The 16587-nt window shown below is 43.0% G+C and overlaps 1 protein-coding gene across 1 annotated transcript in view; it reads left to right on the plus strand.

Moving 5' to 3' along the window:
- The window catches only part of ano2b (anoctamin 2b), a 131872-nt gene that overhangs the window by 109609 nt on the left and 5676 nt on the right, over positions 1-16587 (plus strand). The window contains exons 22-24 of the mRNA XM_076297204.1: positions 794-946; positions 1124-1176; positions 11041-11222. Of these exons, the coding sequence (XP_076153319.1) occupies positions 794-946; positions 1124-1176; positions 11041-11222 (388 nt within the window). The remainder of the gene's footprint in view (positions 1-793; positions 947-1123; positions 1177-11040; positions 11223-16587) is intronic.

The following is a 16587-nucleotide window of genomic DNA, read 5'->3' on the forward strand; positions in this document are numbered from 1 at the left end:
TGTGAACTTATGCTTGTCACATGCATTGCCTAATACGGTCACATACACACTCAAACTCACACAGTCACTGTATTTATATGTCATGTATAGCCTCATGATGCGTCACCTACTGTACCACATAAACATATCAGTTTATGTAATAGCATTATAATTCATCACATAAATAGCATGTCTGGTTGAGCAACAAAGTGAGCATTAAGATGCGTTTGCTGGAGGTCCTGTGGCTTTTCTTGGTAAAGGCGATGGGACTGCATGTTTAAGTTCTCAGTGAACCAGGGCACTCCATAGCACTTAGTGTTCTTTAAATTGTTTACCGCTGTAGAGTGATTTATACTGTGATTGTTTGTGTGCTTTTCATTTGAGCGATCCATTTCACTGCACTTGGTGTTCCTCAGTTTTCTATGCAGCTGTCTTTTTTTTCTTTTTTCTTATCAGTTCTGAAGTTGACTTTCAGCATGTAGCTGTACCACTCAATCACATATTTCTCTCCATCTCACCCTGTCTCTCTCTCCCTCTCTCTCTATCTCTCTTTCTTTCTCTCTTTTTCTCATTTACACCCACTTTTTCTCTCTCTCTCACACACACACACACACACACACACACACACACACACACACACACATTTAAGGACTCTTGTGAATGCAGACTTGCTTTAGTATCATGACTCGACACAGTCTTGCTAGACCGCCAAGCCCAACGTACAGCGCTCTGAATGATAATTAAATCTCTTGTCTGTGTATCTGTCTCTCTCTCTCTCTCTCTCTCTCTGTCTCTCTCTTGTCCTCCCCCACAGTCATCCAGTTTGGCTTCGTGTCTCTTTTCGTGGCCTCCTTCCCCCTGGCCCCTCTGTTCGCCCTGCTCAACAACGTCATCGAGATCCGCCTCGACGCCAAGAAGTTTGTGGCCGAGCTGAGGCGCCCAGTGGCAGTGCGGGCCAAAGATATCGGTACTGCGCACCTTCAAGTTCCTGAAACACTACTACTGGGCAGTTTCCCAACCAGTTGAATAATAGTAATAATGATGATGATGATGATGATAAGGATCATAATAACCTGATATAAGTATAACATACAGCTGTCATGCTCACTCAACACCCCCCCCCCTCTCTCTCTTTCTTGTGAAGGAATCTGGTTTAACATCCTGAGTGGCATGGGGAAGTTCTCTGTGATAATAAATGTAAGTCACGCTCACAACCACACACACAGCTACACACACACACACACACACACACACACACACACATACACACACACACACACACACACACACACACACACACACACACACACACACACACACACAGCTCCACACACACATATACACACACACACACACACACTCCTGTCCGTGCCACCCTCGTCCTTTTCCACATAAAACACGTCATCTCTCTCTCTCTCTCTCTCTCTCTCTCTCTCTCTGGTGTTGCTTTTGTCTATTGATATTAAAAAAGGTCCTCCACTGGTGGGTCAGCAGTGGTGGCGGTGGCGACGGCTGTACAGATCACGGGACACTGTGTTTGGAAACAGCATGCAAAGCCCCACTCCCTGGAGGGATCAGCAGCTAGGCTCTGCTAATGTGTGCGGACCACTGGGGAAACTCCGGCCGCTAATCCACTCAGTGCACAGCGGAGCAGAGCAGAGTAGGGAGACATTAGGCAGGTTCAGGATCAGGGGGGATTTTTTATCCCCCCCAAAAAATCCACAAAGAGCTTTTCACATGATGAGCAATACCCACTAGAATTCATTTTATTTCCAATGAGCAGCGGGCAGGCAATGCGGTGTGGGTACAGTAAATTGGGCAAGCATGCGATTTGAGTGGCGGTACGGTGGGCGCATTCCTGAGATTCTTACTGCTTGCGTGCACAAAACGAGACCCAACATGATAAATGTTCAGCTTTTGAGGTGGTGGTGTGGGATTTTCAGTTTTGAGTTGTCTATCAGATGACAGACGGGGTGGAATGGTGTGGGACAGAGAACGGGGACACCACTTAAGTCCCCTCTTTCCATAAGAGCTGCTGATGGGATTGTGTGGCCTGAGGATTTTGGGCTTTGTTAATCTGTAGCACAACACACAGCAGAGCCCACCAAGGCTCTGTTCAGAACTCAGGCCTTCCACTTCAGAACTCAGGCCTTCCACTTCAGCACTCAGGCCTTCCACTTCAGAACTCAGGCCTTCCACTTCAGCACTCAGGCCTTCCACTTCAGAACTCATGCCTTCCACTTCCATTTCGGAAGCCAGGGCTTCCTTTTCAGATCCCAGGCCTTTCAGTTCAGAACCCAGACTTTTCAAGTTCAGTACCCTGGCCTTCCACTTCAGAATCTAGGCTTTCCCGTTCTCCTAATTTTCTGTTAGACAGGGGTTCCCTGTGAGGTTTACAGAATCCAATTAGGCTTTCACAACCAAGTCGGTTTTATTTATTTCACTTTTTCACTCAGTAGCTGTTCTTTGGGCATTATCTATCAGTGTACTCAAACTCTTCAGTAGCTGATTTTTGCACATTATCTATCAGTGCACTCAAACTCTTCAGTACATTCAAGGTCGAAAGGTCAGGATTGCCAGTCAAGCCAGGCATTGTTCAGTCAAGCAGCGCTTAGATGTGGCGCGGGGAGAGCCGCAGTGACCAGTCACAGGAACCATCGCTTCTCCGTGACCCACTATAAAACAGTGGCTTTGTTTGAGTTCCCCGCTTGGCCTTCGATTGGGTTCCCGTGACTCTCCCGGCGGCGCGTGAGCTGTGTGTGAGGGAGGTGTGTGTGCTGAAGTGAAGTTGGATATAATAATATTGGAGATAAAAAGGTATCAGTGCTGACCCCTGTGTGATCTTCACATCTTCACAGTAACTCCTGAGTTTGCGGTTTGACCGTGGTTTGGTCTCTTGCGTCTCTCACTGTTGTATGCAGTCCGTGTATAGTATAAGTATATATACTCTTTTGATCCCGTGAGAGAAATTTGGTCTCTGCATTTATCCCAATCCATGAATTAGTGAAACACACTCAGCACACAGTGAGCACACAGTGAGGTAAAGCACACACTAATCCCGGCGCAGTGAGCTGCCTGCAACAACAGCGGCGCTCGGGGAGCAGTGAGGAGTTAGGTGCCTTGCTCAAGGGCACTTCAGCCGTGACTACTGGTCGGGGTTCAAACTGGCAACCCTCCGTTTACAAGTCCGAGCACTAACCAGTAGGCCACGGCTGCCATGAAGATGGTGTAGTGAAAATAACAAAATAGCACAACGTTGCTCTCTGACTGACTGATCGAAACATTAGCTTATCAATAAAAACCAGCTGCTGTTTGTTAAGTGATCAGTGTTTCGCTAATTTGTTATCTTATTCATATTAAAGGTGCTCTAAGCGATGTCACACGTTTTTTAGGCTCTCTGTAGACACCCTAGGCTCCGCAAACGGCAACAAAAACAATCTTGTGCAACCTGCGCCACGAAACATAGCAAACAGTGTTCCAGCCAATAACCGACGAGATGTGCGTTAGGAGGGCTTCAATTCGACGGGAAGGAGGGGGAGGGAGACGGGAAGGAGGGGGAGGGAGTAGCGAGTTAGCTCTCTGTTTTGTTTGAACGCCAACAGAAGAGACGTTGCCCAACATCGCTTATAGTACCTTTTAAGTAATATTTTGCATCTAAACAGCTGTGTCTGCAGTATAACTTGTCTCTATCCTTCATGAGGTAAAGTAAAACATGTATCAGGAGATGGAAAGTAAACAGTTTTGGCCTGGTTCAACCAGTCCTCTGTAGTCTTTCATTCAAACCTTTATTTTTCCTTCTCGGGTGTACAATTAGGGCAGCCCTCTTTTTCAATGTAGCCGAGATACAACACAAAACAATAATATAATAACAGGAACCACTGAGATCACAACCATAAAAAAGGAAATACAGATAACTTTGATAAAGCAGGGTTGCAACAGGAAGTCTGAATGATGACTATATATGTATGACATACAATATACTGTATACACTACCGGTCAAGTTTGGGGTCACTCTGACCTGAATACCAGCTGAGAGCAGTTGCATTGTTTTTTTTAATCATGGCAGCAGTTTTCAGATTACATTATGTTACATTACTTACATAATTGCAAATTGTATCTGAAAACTGCTGCCCTGATTAAAAAAAACAATGCAACTGATCTCAGCTGGTATTATGTCTATAATGGAGTGGAATGGACATTTCTGTCTAAGTGACCCCAAACTTTTGACCAATAGTGTATATACGTTCTGCTAGGTATAATATACAAGTGTCTGGCTGATTTCATAAAATCTTTGTGCTTATTTGTTATATACACTGCTCAAAATAAATAAGGGAACACTTTTTCATAGGAGTATAGCATCAAATCTATCAAACTTGTAATCTATTGGTATGGCCAGTTACGTAACAGAGGTGGTTGTGGATCAGTTTCACCTGCTTTGGTGTCATCAAAGTTAACAACAGGTGCACTAGAGGGGCAACAATGAGACGACCCTCAAAATAGGAATGGTTTTACAGGTGGTGGCAACTGATAATTTTTCCATCTTTATCCTTCTTGAGTGATTTTTCACAAGTTTCGCATTTGGGTAGGGTCAGTGTCACTACTGGTAGCATAAGCCAGTACCTGGAGCCTACAAAAGTTGCACAGGTAGTCCAACTCCTCCAGAATGGCACACCAATACGTTCCATTGCCAGGACTTCTGTGTCTCCCAGCGCAGTTTCAAAAGGAGATTCCTGGAGACAGGCAGTTGCTCTAAGAGAGCTGGGCAGTGTGGTAGAAGATCATTTACCCAGCAGCAGGACCAGTATCTGCTCCTTTGTGCAAGGAGGAACAGTAGGAGCCCTGCCAGAGCCCTACACAATGACCTCCAGCAGGCCGCTGGTGTGAATATCTCTGACCACACTGTAAGAAACAGACTTCATGAGGGTGGCCTGAGGGCCCGATGGCCTCTAGAGGGACCTGTGCTCACTGCCCAGCTCAATTGCCATTTGCCATAGAATACAGAATTAGCAGGTCCGCCATTGGCGCCCTGTGCTTTTCACAGATGAGAGCAGGTTCACCCTGAGTATATGTGACAGACGTAAAAGGGTCTGGACATGTTGTGGAGAACGTTATGCTGCCTGCAACATCATTCAGCATGACCGATTTGGTGGTAGGGCTGTGATGGTCTGGGTAGGCATACCCTTGGAGGGACACACAGACCTCTATGGGCAAAACAACGGCACCCTCACTGCTCTTAGGTATCGGGATGAATCATTAGACACATTGTCTGACCCTGTACTGGTGCAGAGGCCCCTGGGTTCCCCTGGTGCACAACAATGGCCGGCCACATGTGGCGAGAGTGTGCAGGCAGTTTCTGGAGGATGAAGGAATTGATACCATTCACTGTCCCCCACACTCCCCTGACTTAAATCCAGTAGAACACCTCTTGGACATTGTGTTTTGGTCCATCCAACACCGGCAGGTCGCACCACAGACTGTCAAGGAGCTCAATGATGGCTGTGTCCACATCTGGGAGCAGACCCCCAGGACACCATCCGCCGTCTCATTGTCAAGCATGTGGGGTCCATACGAACTACTGAGTATCATTTTATGTTGCTGCAATGAAATTTAGGCAAAATGGACTAGCTTGTTGCATCATTTTTTCAAATTTTCATTGATTTTCGTGGGGGTCTTTGAATTCAGCCCTCTGTATGTTGATCATTTTCATTACCAAAAAATAATGTCAAGTCAAGTCAAGTCAAATTTATTTATATAGCACATTTCAAAGCAATAGCATTGCACCAAAGTGCTTTACATAAAATAATAATAACAATAATAATAATAAAAATAATAATAATAACAATGATACATATACATACAGTACATATAAACAAATAAAAAAAAAGGGAGAGGTGAGGGAGTCAGGAAGTGTTAAAAGCTAGGGAGAAGAGGTAGGTCTTTAGGTTGGATTTAAAACTACTAATAGTGGGGCAGGATTTCACAACATCAGGAAGGCTATTCCAAAGCTGGGGAGCATAGACAGAGAAAGCTCTGTCACCTTTGGATTTAAGAGAGGCAGAAGGAACATAAAGAAGACACTGGGAAGATGATCGAAGAGGTCTAGGAGGACAGTAAGGAATTACAAGATCACATAAATACTGAGGTGCTAAACCATGTAAAGCTTTGAAACAAACAGAATAATTTTAAAATTAATTCTTTGTTCCACAGGAAGCCAGTGCAGTTTAGCCAACACAGGTGAAATGTGGTCACGTTTCTTAGATCCAGTCAGTAATCTGGCTGCAGCATTTTGGACCAACTGGAGTCTGTTTAGAGTATATTTAGTTACACCTACATACAGTGAGTTGCAATAATCAAGCCTAGAGGAAATAAAGGCATGTATAAGGATTTCTAAATCACTGTAGGAGAGAGAAGACTTGAGCTTTGCTATTGTCCTAAGTTGGTAAAAACTTCCCTTGACAACGCTGTTGACTTGCTTATTAAAAGTCAGAGAAGAGTCTAGGAAAACACCTAGGTTCTTGACCACACTGTGATAAACAGACAGAGGGCCAAGAGACTTGCTCACATTGTTGACAGAATTTGGTGGTCCAAAAATGATTACTTCAGTTTTGCTGTCATTTAGCTGTAAAAAGTTGTTAGCCATCCAATTCTTAATGTCATTAAGACAAAGAAAAAGGTTTGTCAATGAGCAGGAATTTTCAGGGCATGTGTTTCAATGTTTCAATGTTTCAAATGTGGAATCCTTTACCCAGTACACATTACCCAGTGCATATCATTATAGATATCCAGCATGAGTTTTTTCCCCATTGAGATCTGATGTGTTTTCAAAGTGTTCCTTTAATTTTTTTGAGCAGTGTATTTGTTGCTGTCCGTTATTTATCTTTGCTGTAGTTTATTCTCAGTCTGTGCACAGTTTATCATTCATGACATGTAGGCCAGTGTGGGATTGTATTAGCAAATTTTATTAACAACTTACATATGCTGTTGTTGGACCAAAGCCAATATTTACATTGGAGTGGTAATATTATAGTGCTCTGGAATTATTTCACTTTAATTCCAGAGAAATGGGGAAGTTTTTATGGTCTATTAATAGCCACTTAAGACTCTAAACATATGGCTTTTTATGGCCTTGAGTGTTATGTGTTTTATTAATTGGGCTGATTGTAACAGTAGCCCTATTCCTATGTTTTCTGTTCTCTGAACCAGACAAAACCCAGTGATCGCATTGTCTTCCCGTAGGTCTGCTTTTAGTCTTTTTTTTATTGGCGCTAGGGGTGGGCGATATGGACTTGTGTGTGTGGCAATGACATGGTCTAGCCAGCTACATTAGAGAAGATGAATAGGCCTAACCATATGGGCCTAACAGTTTCCCAAGAGAAAGTCTGAAGCTGAAGTTCCTTTCAAACCTTTACATAGGATTCACTGTAAAACTAAGCAGACCAACAGAGTACATCTCAGTTATTTCCTTCGATGTTTTGTTTAAGAGCAATCATGTAGGCTAGCATTCCAAGTTACAGAATAGAAACTAATGTGTTAGCTTATGGCCAATGTATATGAGAAATCCTATAGAGATCCTAACGGTTAGCATAATCGGTAAGGCTAATTTTTTCTCTCCATATAATACCGTGTAGGAAAAAACGTCTGTCTCATCAATGCTACTTGAACAGAAGTAGCCGCATAAAATCCCAAGTAGGCTATACTCGCAGCACAAAATAAACATTAGGCGTGCATGTGACAACGTTGTGACCCACTAGTGATCACGTGATACTTGCTCTGCTGCAGCCAGGGGCTTCTCCCGCATACACCTCCTGGGAATGTATGAGTCTTCAATGCGTGATTTCAAGTGTTTTTCCCCCATAAGTAATTTAAATACTCGATAATGTCAATTTGCACATCGTTAAAACAACAATCACGATATTATCGCAGACGATATATATCGCCCACCCCTAATTCGGCGCTATATAAATCAGTAGAACAGACCTGAATTGAGATGAAATGAAGCTGGTCTGGATCAAATTAATGTTGCTGTCAACAGTGCCATGCACACATGCTGTTGAAGCAAATGGTTTCATCTGGCTCAGAGAACAGAGAGACATGCCATCTCCATGTAGATCTTTGGCTTTAAATCATGTTTTTAGTCTTTTTTTTAATGGTGCTATATTTAATTTAATTTAGTCAAAGTCAAGTCCGAGTCGAGTCCACTACTCATCCGAGTCAAGTCCGAGTCGAGTCACTATTGATCCACGTCGAGTCCGAGTCGAGTCCCTATTGGTCGAGTCCAAGTCCAGCACTAAAGTAAGCATAGCCTACATGTCGTTCCATTTTTTTCTATTGCAGATGAAATCCTTAAAAGCAAAACGGACAATCTTCTGTCTCCAAGGGGTGCCATCACTTGTGTGAAAGTAGTATTGCCAAATTTCTTCCAAAACCCAATGTGTCGGAGAGAATACCATACCATAGCTATACCATAGCCTATAGGCCTACTCATAATAAATGAGCAATCCACATCCCAATCACACAGGCCATTAAGTCACATTATGCTGTTACTGACTGCTGACAATTGTATAGGCAGTGTTGTAGAAGTTCATACTTCACAAGAGCTAGATGAACGTTGGAGTAGGCCTATTTTGTAAGAGGTAGTGTGGATCGATCATAAAAGGGCATTTTTTAAAATTCTGGCTGTTAAATAGCCTACACAATTTTAGCGCAGTTTGGGAGGGACAGGAGCAGGGCCCGTCTTGGTAGCTTCTTTCTGACTCCCGTGACGTGAACACTGGCTACCGGCAACTGCATAATTATGTTATCACTTCACTGACACTATGGAGACATATTTCACGTCAACAATAGAGATGAAAACTAGCTTTAGGTTAACGAAGATGTAGATCATCTGCCTAATTAATTTATTTGTGCAACAGGCCACGTTCATTTCAGCGAGATGAGTGAAATAACTGTTTTTTTAAGCTGCCATCGCCATACTATTTGCTACGATATTCACCTGTTAGAAATAGAACACGTTGCTATTTCCTTTTTTTTCGTGCAGTGGATTAGGCTATCAAATCGCTCGTTTGAACAGTAACAGTAATCCAGTTCATTCGTGGTTTAAATATAGTTGTTTCTGGCCTACCCACGAGAGGTTCAGTTTGTCAGTTTCACTTGCGCAGACACGTAGGCCTACATTGACACTACATGGACACTCTACTAGGCAATTTAATGTTATGCTTCTATTTTTTATGACACCAAAATTAAGAAGTATGCTATATCTTGATCGGGAAAACATTTCGTTTATTTTTCTTTCATCCGATAATAGCCTGCTGCAAATTAACAGACAGAAGCACGGCAGGGCACGCCCCGAATGAAAATGAATGAATGGAACCTCGCTTCTCGCGTCAGTCAGGGAAAACACTGTTCACCAAGTCACGATGATCAGCTATCCAGCAGCAGTGTGTGTTGGTTAGCCTAGGCTGAGTGTAATCTTAGGTAATGTTATGTCATGTATGATAACTAATATTGCCTGGCAATAGCCTACTACATTGAAATAGCGGCGGCCATATCTCCAGGCATTTTGGTGTTAAAGTTAACTTTAGTTTGCTTTGCATGTGAACATGATGTGACTTGCGATGTAGCCTACGACACGAAGCAGTAGCCTAACATTCCCTTATTAGTATTACGAATAATTTAGATATTAAAATCATATAGCAAATTATAGTCTAATGATATACTACAATTATAGCCTTATGATATTACAAAAAAAAGTTGAGTCCTCGACGAGTCATCGCGAGTGCGAATGCACGAGTCCGAGTCCAAGTTCGAGTCATCAGTGCTCAAGTCCAAGTCAAGTCACGAGTCTCTAAAGTTAGCTAATGACTCGGACTCGAGTTCGAGTCTCGGACTCGAGTACTACAACACTGACTTATACTATATACTTGTATACTTAGTTGGGTATTTAGGTTTAGGTAACAACAGCACTCCTACCCCTGTGTCCCCCGCATCAAGCCCTATTTGTTATCAGATCCAATGCACCTTATGCTCTTTGTCAAAACGGAGGGCCACCAACACGTGGCCCTTCTATATGATCGTTCTGATCCAGCTCAAAATGCAGATGCTGAGTAATTTGTAATAGTATTGCAGGAAAGGAATGAGGGCCAGCAGTAGGGCTGGGAAGGTAACCGCATTACCACGGTCACGTTACCCCTACCGTCTGAGCTTGTTACCGTCATCAAAAACAAATAAAAAACAAAAGCGCAATGTTCCAACATTCCATTTGTTTACTATGCGAGAGTAGGGGAGAACTGGCACAATCGTAACACTCTATTCTCTCTGTTCAAACTCGATTTACATAACGTGAAAGCTGTGAAATTTGGCCAGAAAGGTGTCATACATGTTTAGTTCATGAATGAATTGAATGAATTAAAAAATATGTTCTAGTTTGTTAAGAATTTAACTTAACAGCAACATGTAGGTCTAGGCTAGCCTAGGACCTACCTTTGTTACAACCTGACGCAGCCATTAAAACGTGAGGTAGCGCCTACCGTTGCAACATTAGCATAAGCGTCATGAATGTAACAGTTCTAAAATCGTGATAGCCTTGTTGATAAACTGCTTATTTCTTTCATGCCTGAAGCATTTGGTCCAGTGGTCTTTGAAGTTGCTGCGGCTATCTAAAGTTTAATTGTCTGTGATGGCTGATGGCGGCACAAAATTCATAATCCATAATCCATTTTTTTTTTTGGGGGGGGGGGGGGGTATTCTGCGAAACCACGGTAATTTATTGCTTACTGACTGCGGTAAGAAAACATCCATACTGTCTCAGCCCTAGCCAGCAGTGATCGGATTCCTAACATGCTGCTTTTTAGTGTTTGTCTTTATTGAGTTTTTTGGAAGAGTTTTTTCGTCTTTGTTTGAGTTTGTTCTCCTTGTAAATGTCTATGATGACGAGTTACGTGTAAAGAACCAGACATACAGTTTTCAAGAATGGATGGGTGTAATTGCTACAGAGAAGATTTTTTATTTATTTTTTGCTCTCGTTTTATATTTTCTTTCCATCGGTATTCTTATCCCATCCAGGCCTTTGTGATCTCGTTCACGTCAGACTTCATCCCCCGGCTGATGTACCAGTACGCGTACAGTGACACGGGCACGATGCACGGCTTCATCGACCACACCCTCTCCTACTTCAACGTCAGCAACTTCAGGCCTGGCTCCTCGCCCGACTTTACACAGAACGACCGCGAGATCACCGTCTGCAGGTCAGTTTCCGCAGCACTGCTCAGTACTTACCTAGGAAACAGATGTCGACTAATGGGTCCTATGCATTTTTAATTTAGTTATATATATATATATTTACATTTTCCTTTTTAATTGTGTTTTTATGTGTCCCTAATGCATTTAATTATTATTATTATTGTTATTATTATTATTATTATTATTATCTGCTATTCTTTGTTTTTGGATGAACGCTCATTGAGTTGCCTTATGGCTGCTTTGAATAGATCTCTGAAGTTCGCCTACAAAAAAACTGCCATCTTTGAACGGTATCCGGCATCCGGTATCTTGCGATTTTTCCTATGGGAAAATAACAGGGGGGTTTTGAATTATCGTACTTGTTAAATTCTCACTGGGACGAAGAAGTCTGAAATGCAGACGTTTTGCTCAACACACTGTTGTTCTCTGCCTTCAAGTGGCTCCTGTGATCTTCGGTACCACCCCAGAGCTAACTTGCAATGTAACTTCTGAAAGGCTTTGTCAGGGATGCAAACAGCACGCTTTTCGGCGACTCTTTTTTTTTTTTACGTCATCCACCGCAGGCTAGAGGAACCAGAGCAGGGTTTCTCATATGGGCCTACTGGTCAAATGTCCGGTGCTTCTGTCACTCATCTGATAATATTTGATCATGTAGCAAAGGAGCAGTGTAGCCTATAGCTCTGATAACAGCTAAGAACAAGAACTGTTTTGTTTAAAGGTGATTGTTGCATGTTGAAAGATTGATCTTTTCCTTTTTCTTTTCCTACTGTTCCTTTGGTAGTCACTGAACAATAGTTGACTGTAATGCTGTCAGATTGAAGCGTAAAATTTGGGGCAGCCGTGGCCTACTGGTTAGCGCTTCGGACTTGTAACCGGAGGGTTACATTCAGAATTGAATTGTCTCTGTGAGACACTCTGGCAATCAGTAAAAATGCACGTTACTTTTACCCCTTGCATCGCGAGGAACCAATCACATCGTATCTGATATACTGTAGGTGGGCCATGAGGCGAGCTACACAGATGATGACAGCGCTGCAACGAATCAGTCAGTACATTGGTCGTAGTGTTATCCAATTGCATTGAAGTCCAGAATCAGTCAGTAAACATTGGTTGTAGTGTGATCCAATTGCGTGCAGTGAGATTTTCAAATGCATGCTTGGTGCCGCCCCTTGAGTTGGGCCATTTTCATTATTCGTGGTCAGACCCTTAATCTTTCTAGATTACCAGGGTCTGGATTTTCCAGGCTAGGATTCCATCAGGCTTCCTCAGCTCTGCTCTGCACAGTAAAGGTCTCTATCCGTACCTAGCCGATAATACCTGCTCTCCCCTCAACGCATTACAGTAGCCTCTTAACCATCTCAAGAAAAGTTTCTGAAAAAAGAGATAATGTGCAACAACCATCATTAAAAGATAGAGATGATATCATCTGGAACACTGTGTGTCTTGGCTCTCATGGTTATTGAGGTGGTTCTAAGTGGGAGATTACAGTCTGGATCAGGTAAGAATAGATTTAGAATTAGAATCACAATTAGAATAGCTACAGAATTAGATAAATTAGAGAAGCCACGCCTTCTTACAAAACACCAAACTGCAGACTATCCATGGGGACTACAGCTGTATGTAATTACACTTATGCATAGCAAATATTATATTTATTATTTTTTTCTGTAATATATTCTGTTGATACACTGCATATATTTATATTGCTTTTTTGCACTTCTGGTTAGACACAAACTGCATTTCGTTGTCTCTGTACTTGTACTCTGCACAATGACAATAAAGTTGAATCTAATCTAATGTAAACACCAAACTGCAGACTATCCATGGGGGCTACCGCTTTATGCAAACACTATACAAACTGGAATATATAGCCATCACCAATTTTCCGTCAAGGATTCCCGGGACACTGAAAGACCGGGGTACACGGAACTTGGTGGTGGGCATGTAGCCCCACATGGATAGCATGGAACCATCGTTTTTTGGTAGCCCCCCCCCCCCCCCCCCCCCTGGACTGGACCCCCCGAAAGGAGGGTAGGGCAGACCAGAGTTTCCGCTAGAAAAAAATGGTGCCGGTCAAAGTGACCGGCAGAGGTTTCGTTTTCCGGACATTTTTATGATATGCCGGTCAAATATATTATCGCTTCTTAATTAGTCAAATTGAGGAAAACTGGAGACAGGCTACTTAAAGAATGACATAATCAAGCTAGAATGCAACATGTTCATTAGCCTAACTTAAACATGCCTAACAAGATCTAGCCAGTATCTTTTCGTGGACAGCAAGAGTCCGCTTCGTTCTTTGTTTTAAAAAGGCTACGTTGTTTGTTGCTGCTACCCACGTTCTCCACATCTCCAGTGGTGACTGTTTAACTTACACAGATGCGCAAATACAAGAATGAGCGCTCACACCACTACCCCTTAATACTATGCCTCTTTATTTGATAACAATAAATTAAGAAATGTTTCCTATTCTGGGAAATGTTTAGTTTCTTTTTCTTTCGGCCGCGGTTCAATGATACCGTTTAATTGTGCCAGAAATTATCCGCGGACCAGTAATCTCCTCGTTGAGGAGGCCCTAACCCTGCAGATCATAGACAGAGAACGCATAGGCCTATTGTATGCTTTGGGTAAATAACACTTTGCATGTCCAGTGTAGGCTACACAGTGTCTTGGAGCGGCCGCATCCCCCGCAACTCCACTTCCAATGTCACTGATTCCGACAGATACGCGGTGGTGGAGTTGACCGGACATCTGAGGCTCCAGACGTTACCAATTTATCATCATCCATCGCGTCTGGTCTCTGAAAAAACTTTTAAGGCTAGTCTGCCTGGGCCTGGCCATGTTTGAACCCCCTCACTCATTTGTTCGTTGTTTAACATGGACGATTTAAGCGTGAGCTTCCTATTTGAAATGCAGCATATAGCTATGCGTGTTGTTTAATAGCTTACTTTTCAAACGGTAGAGCCTGTTCATTTAAAAACATAGACAGAGGACGTGTAATATAGGCTTACGTATTAAGGCTTATTCTCAAATTCAGATTGCGTTAGCGGACGGGATTATTAGCCAATTTCAATCAGACAATTTGACCGGAGAGATTTAATTTTGTCGGACATTTAATTTTTTTTCCGGCCAATGTCCGGTAATTACCGGACAACGGAAACCCTGGGGCAGACACAGTTTTCTGTGAATATCTCGAGAACCGTAGGGTTTAGGAGGACCACCTTTTTTTTTGTATGTTGATCTTAAGGGGCCATGTCAACCCATTCCATAACCACTCATATCATGTATAGCGCCACCTAGTTAAAAACAAAAAAGTAAAAATGAGGTATTGTAATCGCAGGTATCTGTGACCTAACATGTTCAAAACTGCATGAAATCATTTAAATGATATAAAACGTACACACACATTATTTTTTTTTGTGTGGCCCGCCGGCCAATTTTCAAAACTCAATGTGGACCTTGAGTCAAAAAGTTTGGACACCCCTGCTGTAGACCATCCATCTACCTATTTAGCTATCTTTCTCATAGGTCCACTAGGTTCCTCTCACACCTCCTCCTGAATCCTCCTCTCCACACCTCTCCTCTCCCCACCCCTCCCCTCCACTCCCCCCCTCTCCTCTACTCACTTCTCACTGCTTACTCCATTCCTCTCCTTTCCTTTCTACTCTTTTGTTCTCCCCTCTCCTCTCCTCACTTCTCTGTTCTCCTCCCCTCTCCTCCTGTCCTCCACTTCTCTGTTCTCCATTCCTCTCCTCTCCATTCCTCTCCACTCTTCTGTTCGCCTCCCCTCTCCACTTCTCATTGCTTTCTACATTCCTCTCCACTCCTCTTGTCTCCTTTCCTCTCCTCCATTCCTCTCCACTCCTCTCCACTCCTCTTGTCTCCTTTCCTCTCCTCCATTCCTCTCCTCTCCACTCCTCTCCTCTCCTCTGTTCTCCTTTCCTCTCCTCCATTCCTCTCCACTCCTCTCCTCTCCTCTGTTCTCCTTTCCTCTCCTCCATTCCTCTCCACTCCTCTCCTCTCCTCTGTTCTCCTTTCCTCTGCTCTCTCAGCTCATGCTGTGCCTGTGGCGACAGGCAGCTTTAGACATGCCAGGTCACTGTTTTGATATCTGATGAAACATTTAAGCTCGGCCCGGAGAGAGAGGGACAACAAGTAGGTCCTAAGAGTGAGTGAGTCCGGCCGTTAGACCTGCCTTTGCAGCCCCCTCCTTCGCCTCCCTGAGTGGCTAAAATAAGCAGCATGACGGCATACTTTTTCCCTCTGAAAAGTAGTGTGTGTGTGAGTGTGTTTTGTGTGTGTGTGTGTGTGTGTGAGGGGGATGTCATCATGCAGTATGTATGACCCAATCCCTGGATTCTCTCATGCACTACAGTGTTACAATATTGAGCGTGCAGCAGAAATAATCTAGAACACCATCTTCTTGTTGCTCACATGTGGGCTTCAAGGACTCTTATTTTGTCACATAGCACTGTAAAACATGCGGTGAAACGCCATAACATAACCCTCAGCTTGTTCTGTCCAGTGGGCGGTAGTTTTACACCATTTGAGCTATAACTTAGCACATAACCGACCAGGTTCCCGATAAGGTTTGGTTGGCAGCTTAAGACACCATACAGTGTGATACAGCGGTGATACAGCGACACTAAAACAGAGCCACTTTCGTGTCACAGCATACCCTGGCTTTGAGATTCATAGTATAGCCCACTGGACTGTAAAGTGCTCTAGAGAGTGGTGTGTTTAGCTGAGCGCATCTCCAGGACCCCTATATAAATGCATTTGGTCCAGGCCATGCAGTAACAGAACCATAGAACTTATAAAGGACCCAACCCATCCCAGTAACTGCATGTGTGACCCAAGTCTGTCTCTTCTTCAATTCTCAATTCTTCAAATCTCAGGTTTAGATTAGATTAGATTAGATTGGATTCAACTTTATTGTCATTGTACAGAGTACAAGTACAGAGACACAGAAATGCAGTTTGTGAAAGTGCAAAAAAAAGAAAAGTAGAAAAGTGCAATGTGATATACACAGTATAGGAAGGTGGTGCATGAACAGTATGATGCCGTGTAGACGATACAGTTAAGAAGGTGGAATGGTTTATGGTTTGTGTTTATGTGCAGTATAGTAGCAGTAACATTATAAGAGTAGTACAAATATTATAGATATATGCAGTGTATTAACAGTAGAGTAGAGTATAAGAAAAACAGAATAAATATGGATATTCAGCATGAACCATATAGACAGATATGTACAGTATGTCCAGTTATGTGCAGTGTAGTAGAAGTAACATTAGAAGAGTAACACAAATAATTGTATGTGCAGGATGAATAGTACAAAGAGCAGTAGAATTACTGACTATTAGCCGCGGCTTA

This window comes from Alosa pseudoharengus, unplaced genomic scaffold (assembly GCF_046254945.1).
Source record: "Alosa pseudoharengus isolate Yale_2024_CS ecotype anadromous, Long Island Sound unplaced genomic scaffold, YU_APseudo_1.1 YU_APseudo_1.1_scf_20, whole genome shotgun sequence".
NCBI lineage: Eukaryota > Metazoa > Chordata > Actinopteri > Clupeiformes > Clupeidae > Alosa > Alosa pseudoharengus.